The sequence below is a fragment of the Salminus brasiliensis genome, chromosome 8, assembly GCF_030463535.1.
Source record: "Salminus brasiliensis chromosome 8, fSalBra1.hap2, whole genome shotgun sequence".
NCBI lineage: Eukaryota > Metazoa > Chordata > Actinopteri > Characiformes > Bryconidae > Salminus > Salminus brasiliensis.
In genome coordinates this window covers 15494183-15503452 of record NC_132885.1, presented here as the reverse complement: position 1 = coordinate 15503452, position 9270 = coordinate 15494183, and the positions used below count along the sequence as shown (strand labels likewise).

General features: G+C 36.1%; 1 protein-coding gene across 6 annotated transcripts in view; it reads left to right on the top strand.

Moving 5' to 3' along the window:
* The first annotated feature begins 5466 nt into the window (after positions 1-5466).
* scn1laa (sodium channel, voltage-gated, type I-like, alpha) overlaps positions 5467-9270 on the top strand; it is a 28037-nt gene continuing 24233 nt past the window's right edge. For all 6 annotated transcript variants that reach the window (XM_072685766.1, XM_072685761.1, XM_072685762.1 and 3 more), the window contains exons 1-4: positions 5467-5733; positions 7442-7560; positions 8408-8497; positions 8618-8746. In XM_072685766.1, the coding sequence (XP_072541867.1) occupies positions 5467-5733; positions 7442-7560; positions 8408-8497; positions 8618-8746 (605 nt within the window). The remainder of the gene's footprint in view (positions 5734-7441; positions 7561-8407; positions 8498-8617; positions 8747-9270) is intronic.

The window sequence follows — 9270 nt, the reverse complement described above, 5'->3', positions numbered from 1 at the left end:
ATAATTAGTCTAATAAAAATAAACTGAAATGCATGTTTTTAAAAGGATGTTAAAAGAAGAAAAATAATAATTTAACAAATTAATAAAATAAAGTAACATAAAAAGAAAAAATACATATATACCGATGCATCATTGTTCTCCTATAATCAAAAAAGGTACAAAGATATTATATACTTGTGATAAGTGGATTGAAGTTCATATTTAAATAGAAATGATGTTCAGTAATCAGTCGAGTAGTCTGTGGATCTTATTCTGAATGTCTTATAGATTTGTTTTCTATTAACAGAAATATTATATAAAGTCAAGTAACGTCTGTCTGGTAATTAAAGTTTTCTTTTGACATGATTTTATCGTTCAGATATTGGTTTGTATTTGTATGTATGCAGTCTCATGTAGGCTGTAATGTCTAGTCTGTTTCTCTCTGTTTGCTCTGATTTCTCTTTATGCGTACCGGACATTTGTGGACAAGCCAGAGCAGCTGGTGTTGCATTTAATTGGCATTCACTCACAATGTAAAGCCTAAGCATATGACTTGTTGCTCTTGTGCTTGTACAAAACCTTACAGGTTAAAATAATAGAAAAGCTAGTCGATGCTCAACGTCATGTTTCTTTTATGAAATTATTTCAGAAATAGACCTGCCAACAGCCTCTAAACCGGTTCATGCCCTACAGGTTATTCCCTTTTCCAGTGATTGATTCTCTTATTATCCATGAACACAGAAGCTGGGTGATGTAAGCAGAGTGTAGGGCGGTTTCATCATGTTGGGTTCAGGCCTGTGAGGACCTGAGCTGAGCTAATTTCTCTAATTATGTCTAAAACAGCCCAGTAATTTTCGTTGCGCAAATAAAATTCCAAAACCCTGCAGTGGTGACCAGTCTACCAGTGGGTTTGTGCATACCTTCAGCAGGTTCTGGACTGAGCTTGGATGTTTGATTTAGCAGTAAGCATAACAGTAGTTTTCTAACTGACATAAAATTGAGACAAAATCAGTTTGTCTGTATTTTACCTGTAAATGTATTGATGGATCACAACAGGTGTCATGTACAGTATATTCAACAACAAGTGCCAAGAAGAGCATGGCTTATCTACATGTGTGTGGAGAAATCTCAGTGATGCTGCATTGCTGGGTTTGGTCTTTAGTCTGGGTCTGGGCATTTAGCAGGTGTATGAGCTTGGCCTAGTCTACATGTTGTGTGTAAAGCCTGTATCCAGCCTGAGACCAGTCTGCTCACTCATTTATTTCCTTGCAGAATGAGTAAGGTGGCTGACCTTTTGGGTTTTCTCTGCAACTGGGCGTTTCTCCTGTAAGTGAAGGAATATGACTTATAGCTTTCGAGACTGTATATGAGTGTAATAGTGGGTGAGAGACAAAGGGGCTGGGGTGGGGGGTTGGGAGTGCTGGGTGAAGGTATGAGTTAGCAGTACACCTAGGATAAACTTGATGTGGTTTAAAGTGTTAATATCTAATAGAAATTGTGCATTTACATACATCTGTTCTATTCTATTGTAAAATTGCTGTCTGTTAAGAGACAAATAAATATATATATAAGTGGTTAGATCCATTATCGAATGCAGTGAGTGTTTCAGGGATTTGCTGCCAAGTGCTCTATTAGTGGTTTTCAGTTTCACTCCAGGAAATGTCTGTACTTATGAGGCTTCTTGGTTCTAGAGACAGTGAGAAAATACTGATTGTGTGTGTGTGTGTGTCTGTGTGTGTGTGTGTGTGTGTAGGGTATTTTATGTTTCATTTATGAAGGAGAAACCTTTTGTGGTCAGGGCTTCAGGACCACGGACAGCACCACTCAGACATACTGTTCATTGCTTCAATTTATTGTTTGTGTGTGTCTTTTTATGTGCATGGGTGTGTATGTATGTGAGAGAGAGAGCGAGATCTAGGAAAATTGTAAACCATTGGCTCATTTGCATGCCTTGCTATGATTTAAGACCAGATCACAAATCAGCATTTTAGAAGTGTGTTAAGGAAGGATTCCTTATTCTCCAATATCTAGTCATCTAGGTTGCTTTGATTAGGAAGTGTGGATACCTTGAGACCTCCAGCCATTGCTATACACTGTATGGAGGAAAGTATTGGGACACCTGCTCAATCATTGTTTATCAAGTGTATTAAAACAGTGTTTATCCTGCTTTTGTTGGAGTAACTGTCTCTACTGTTCAGGAAAGGATTTGATTGCATTCAGTGACAAGTCCATTAGTAAGGTCAGGATGTTGAATAATCACCACCCCACCTCATCCCCAACTCCCCCCAAAGTGTTAAATGGAGCGACATTATTCCAGAGAACACAGTTCCACATCTCAGTGCTGGGGGGCTTTATACCCCTCCAGCCCACACCTGGCATTAGGCATGGTGCCAATAGGTTCATGTTTATCCGCTTTCAGTAAGTCCTTTTCTATTGGCAGTATTTCTCTACAGGGACTAGACAAGCGTTTTGTCTGCATTTGCAAATCTGTGTCAGCAATGGGTGCAACTTAAAATAGTTGACTGTATTCATTAGAAGGGGTGTCCACAAACATTTGGACATATTGTGTGTCAGTGACCCCAGTAGAAGTTCTGCAGTAACACATCAGTATTGGAACAGAACTTAGTTATTCTCTTCCTTATGAATGTTTGGTCTGAAATCATCAGTCTGAAATAAACTTTAGGGGTGTGATTAATCTTTGTCGCCAATGTAACAAAACACAATGTCAAAAATAAGTGATAATGATCCAAAACATTGCTGAGTAAAACCTAGATTGTTTTGTTCACAAATATACGTATTTCTGCTTGGAAGCAAAATGAGTATCTCTTGGGAAAATAACTAGTCAGTAATTACCTCTGTATATTATGTACCAGTATTTCTTTAAACTGTGCAGTGCTTTGGGTGCTGTGTTATGTATAAAGAATAAATGTTTGAATTATTATTTGTTTAAAAAAAAAAAGCAACAGGTTATTGTGTATTGTTTTTCATTGTAGATAATAATGTTTGTAACAGCGCTCTTAAATGAGTTGTACACTAAAGCAGTATTTCAGCTTGATCAGTAGCTGGACAGTATGTGCATGTATGAGCTTGTACATAATTGTGTGTCAAACTTATTATTAGAAGTTCGGAAGTTTTAAAGCGGCACAATTAATAAAACTTTAAAGTTTGACTGAGTATGTAAAGAGTTTAAAAACAGAGGTAAAAAAGCACATTACTTCCACACTGAAGTTATAAGTGCTGCTTTCTGCAGGAGTCGTGGCAGCCATTCAAAACAGATCATGCCATATCAGTCATACCATCACAAGTACCATTTTATATTATAATATTATGTGTAGTGACCATTGCCTTCATCAGGGAACACCAATATATTTTTTACAGCTAAGCAAATCCTCACAGTACAGCTGCTGTGGTTTCCATTCAGAAATTCCATGCAGCACCACAAATGTCAGCTAACGCCCATTTGTTAATTCTGTGCTGTGGGGAAAATTGCAAAATTCCAGTGAGTTACACTGAGGTCATATTTCACTTTCCAGCTGCATTTTGCCCTTTTGGCATAATCCCACTAGAAGAAATACGGCCTAAGACCATACACTTGCACAGGGTGTTAGCTGCCTTAATTTAGCATTAGTATAACTTGATAGTTACGTTATTATTATAGTTAGAGAACTGGTTGATGCTCCTATTCAAACATGATGATAACAACATGATTGTGTCTACAGTAGAATTTTACTAACAGATCCTCACCAGGCTTCTTCTCCCAGTTTACTTTAAATATGTGGCCTGTTTAAAGGAGGTTTTTGATTTGAGTAGTTTATGTGGTTGTTTTGTTCAGATCTGTGTGATCTAAAATGAAGAAAGTATGTAAATAAATAATCAGAAATTTATTTAAACTTTGTCTGTCAAATCTAATGCTAATGTCACAATATGTTCAGTGGATGTTCATTAGTTTCTGCATTGGTATCTACAATAATGCTAAGTAATGTAACATTAATATCTACTTTTAGTTCAGATTCAGTGAGATTTTTTTATATATATAAAAAAAATCTTAAACTCATGACACTTCTGGTTCCTCTTTGTTTCTCTTTGGCACTATTCAGCTAGGCTAATGTTACCTTGGGATTTTGCAATTGATTTCTGAGTGCTCGTGACATGCTCTGGGCACATGTGCTTTACTGATGCTGACACACTAGTTCAGGATTACCAGGAATGTTCAATTTTTTCTCTCATTTTCTTGGTATTTTTGCCCACTTCTCTCTTCTCTCTGGAACTGTGTGGAAATACTCGAAGAACTCGATTAACTACATTGTAAATGCCACTTAGAGCAGTATGTGGGTTTCATTCTGTAAGTCTATTGCATCTATTAGAACTGTAGTGTTTTTTGCCTTGTTTTGGCTGTAAACCTTTAGAGTAGACCTGCAGAATGTATAGATGTTGCCATGACTTAACTGGATGAATATGCACCTTTGCAGTATTTTGATAGGAGAGACAGTGAAGAAATGGCTGTGTTCCTAATTGACCTTTAAAAACGAATGGGTATCTTAAAGGCTGCCTGGGGTAACACAATGTGACTGTTATTGTAATTATGATAAATTATGTCCCACTACACTTTTCATTGTGTAAATAAGAGTTGGTGTTTTATATGTTATGTGATTAAATGTATTGGTTCTATGAAGCTTAAATTACTACAAAGATGAATTATTATATCTTATTATTCTGCCTTAGCATGAACCACACTGATGTTCCTTTTATGGTGAGCTTGTGGAAAATGTTATTCATTGGCTCATCATCACAATGGCTGACGAATGCAGCACAGTTTAGTCTAGCCTAGACTAGCATAGTACTGTAACATTGAGACACAAGTATTCCTGAGTCTTACCTAACAGTGTTGATGTCCTCTTTGTACTTTACAGTGTGTGGTCCTCTTTGTGTACTAATTGGTGTGCGGTTAGCTAGGTGGGATGGGTTAGTTTCCTCTGACTGCCGCTGTATTCCCCTGAGATAGCTCTTACGTCGAGCCTTTAAGGGCATTTCCTAGAGAGCTGGGTGTATGTGAATTTTGGGGCAGCACACGTGAGTAATGACTGTAAAGAATTTAACAGTTTAGGGGTTTGTTTAGACCAATTTCATCAGTATTCATAGCTCTTGACATTTTTTTAATGTGGCTAATACTGGTGCATTTTGTAATACTGGTGCAAAGTATGAACTTTTAAAACTTGAGAAGAACAAAATGTTTATTGCACTGCATTAAATATTTATTTCAGCAAACTAAAATAATTACATAATATTGTAAAGGAAGTAAAAATATATATGTTTATACATCGACTAATCCTAGTTCTGCATTTTAACCACATTTTTATCATGTAGAAATTCAATCTTCACTAATTTTGTGTAATTAAGTTTTGTCTTTTTTTTAAATATTATTTTGCATCTGTAGCGGCTTCTTGTGCAGGGGGCTAGCGATTCACTCTGAAGGTACAGGATGCGAAGATGGCACAGATGCTTGCACCACCAGGACCAGACAGCTTCTGCCCATTTACACGTGAGTCGCTTCAGGCCATCGAGAAGCGTATCGCAGAGGAGAATGCCAAGAATAATAAAAAAGAGCAGGAAAGGAATACTGATGATGAGGATGAACCAACACCAAACAGAGACCTGGAAGCAGGAAAGAAACTTCCACTCATATATGGGGACATTCCCAATGGATTGGTGTCCACACCACTGGAGGATATGGACCCATTTTACTGCAATCAGAAAGTAAGTTTTGATTTGTTCTGCGTAATTCAAGTGTTGTTAGACTGTCAATCTATAATTGATTATTCATGCAGTGACTTGTAATAGTGGCTTGTAATAATGAGCTGTCAATTTGCATAATGCACAAACTTCAGATGATTAACATGATTACTAAAGGTGAAAAAAACAGCTTACAATGCATTCACTAACTCAAACTTTTTTTTTTAATCTAAAACACATTAATGTGGCTTTCAGACCACAAAGCAGCTTTACACAATCAGTGATTAATAAAAGACAGAAAAAAAGAAAAATAAAGCAAGCCAAAGGTAACAGTGACAAGGAAAAACTTGCTCAGAGCTGGAGGAAGAAACCTTGGAAGGAACCAAGACTCACAAGGGTGACCCATCCTCCTCTGGTCAGAACTATTAGATAAAAGTTATCAAACCATCTATACTGTTGAACTGTTCTGGTGTGCAACATTTTCATGATCATAATATAATAATCATGGAGTTGTATAACTTAATATAGTCATGGCAGTGATGGTAAGAGTAATGACAAGTAATTATAGATAATAGTGGTAATATTAATAGTAGCAGATAGTTAAGAGTCCATTTAGATTTTAACATGGTCATTAGGCAGGTAGCAGTGGTAAGAGGGTGTGCTGCTGGTCTGGCATGGGTGATGGTGGGGGGGTGTTTCTGCTGGCCGGACTGGTAGGTGGCAGCTGGTCTGACGCAGATAGAGGGGACCTTAGCGGGCAATCTTCCAGCAGGTCGGGCTGGGTGACCATTTACTCTGAGAAGGTAGAGAGAAAAGAGAAAGAGACAGAGTTAGTTCTGAATGGATTCATAGAGAGCAGAGAATGTTGGGCAGTATCAGAGTGTGTCTGAAGACTCCGGCAGGTCTGACTATAACAACCTAATTAAAAGGAGAGAGCCAGAAGGTAACACAGACACGGGAGCACCCTGAAACACTAGCTTCCATCTGCTCCACCGTCCACAAACCTGAGTGACCGCATGCAAGCAGCGAATCAGCAGGTCATATTACATTTTCTGTGCTCTATTTTCTATTTTCTATTTACATTCCAAATTTTTTTTATGACTGAAAAAGGCAACCTAAACCATAAGGATCTTAAAATCTATACATTCGTGCCAGTTAGGTGTTTAAGTTAGGTTAACAAATAAATAAATATTATATATAATAATAAATAAATAATAAATAAATAATAAATATAAATTAAATTAATGTCAAACCCATGCTCAAATTATATAGTATTACACATTTTATAACAAGTATATTTTTTATATAAAACCTATTTTTCTTACCTACCTATACAAATAATTTACTGACACATTAAGTGACATAATCTAGAGCAAGTGACAGTAGTTATGTCTTCAGAGGAGATTAGGTTGAAAGTTGGTAAATTCTGCTCTAGTTAAGATAGATAATCTTAATAATTGGTTGTTAGCTCTGCTGAACTGGTCGTACTATGCTGCAGATGAGAAATGATTCATATTAAATTTCTAAACTGCGACTTTGAGGGCTGAATGAGTTGCTCATTGTGGCTTATAGCTTGCTGACCAGGATTTCAGGCTTTGTTAGAAAACGGTATAGTTTGTGCAGGGTCAATAGTGAAGCACATGTAGCACAAAAGTCTGACATGTTGTATTGGAAATGATCATAGCTGTGTATTAGCTTTCTGTTTGTTTTTTTGTCTTTTTCCTTTATTTAGACCTTTATAGTATTGAACAGAGGGAAGACCATCTTCAGATTCAACGCCACTCCTGCCTTGTATATCTTAAGCCCCTTCAACCTTATTAGAAGAATATCAATAAAGATTTTGGTACATTCATATCCTTTTCATATATGGCTAAAACCTTTTTTAAGAGTAGTTATAAAGAGTGTATAGTTGTTATTGGCTGTCAAATGATATAAAATATTTTATTGTGTAGTCAATAACAATGAATCTTTTATCCACATTTCATTTTCATTTCAAAAGCAGTGCACATATATGTAAGAGTTAACACAATTATAAATCAATCAATCTTTTAACCCCTAAATTGGAAAATAATATGGTAGTACTTTATTTTGGTGGTTTATTGGTTTTGTTTTATTGATTGATTTCAGCTTTTTTATGATTATTTAAGATTGACTTAGATATCTATGATTAAATTAAAATGATTAAATGAAATAGATTCTATTTAAACCCTTAACCTTAACTTTGGCCCTAAACCTAACCTATAGTTAAATAAGTTATATACGTTTATTAACAATTTGAGCATAAAGGGGCATTAAAAAACATCAGAATACATTCATTACTTTGAATAATTCTGTATTTGGAAATATTTACTACTCACATGAACAACTCCAATTAACAAATTCTGAAGCAGCCGGTAGTGCTTTAAAGTGATTACTTACATTACATTACATTAGTGGAATTAATTAGTTATTGCATTAATGTTCTTATTAACATGTTAACTTTGCCAGCCCTAGTTCTTATACAATATTCTGAACTGCTGTAAATAGAAACAGTTTTTTTTTACATTGCATTACTGTTGAAACCCCTTGCAAAATTACTTGTGAGTACTTGTGAGTTTTCTAAGCTGGAGGCTTCATACTTTCCATGCAATAGGTGCAAATATTGTTTCCAACTGTGTTTGAATCATTATGTCAGGTTTTCCTTGACAGCCACTATCACATTGTTCAACATGGTGATAATGTTCACTATCCTTACTAACTGTGCATTTATGACCATGCATGAATCCCCAGATTGGGCCAAGAATGTAGAGTAAGTCCTTTTCTATATTCACAGTTAAACATGCAGTTAATTAATACAGTTGAACGATTGAGTGATTCTTATGAAATGCTGTAGTCTTTTTGCCCTGGTTGACATGTTGTGGTTTAACAGGTACACATTTACGGGGATATACACATTTGAATCCCTAATAAAAATCCTAGCCAGGGGCTTTTGTGTAGGGAAATTCACCTTCCTCAGAGACCCATGGAACTGGCTGGACTTCAGTGTTATAGTGATGGCGTAAGTACAGAGCATGTATTACATATCGTCAGTGTCACACAAAATCCTTGTATCTCTAAAACAACAACTTTACTGGAGAAGGAAAAAAACGTCCAATGGAAGGCAGTGTAAAACTACTACTAGTGTAAACAGTTTTAAACTACTACTACTACCTACTCCAGGCCATTTTGGAGCACCTGACACAATGTAAAGATCAACTTTCAGATAATATCATTGTCATATCAAAAGCTTTGTAATTCTGTAAATACCAGTTGTTCTTTTCATTGTAGGAACAGTTCATGTAAGAAAAATAGAAATTCCAGAAATAGGCGACTTTGTTTTGACAGTGATGATCCATTCAAAAATGAAATGTCAAGTTGACACTCTGCCTCATTTGCAAACTGTTAAAATGATAAATCACTGTACTTCTTTTTGAACACTTGTTTTGAGAATGATCAATACTGGTGAATATTCCACTAGCAGTCAACAGCTTTGCGTAAGTCCATAATGCACAGTTGATTTGGCACACAAGCCCTAAAGCTGAG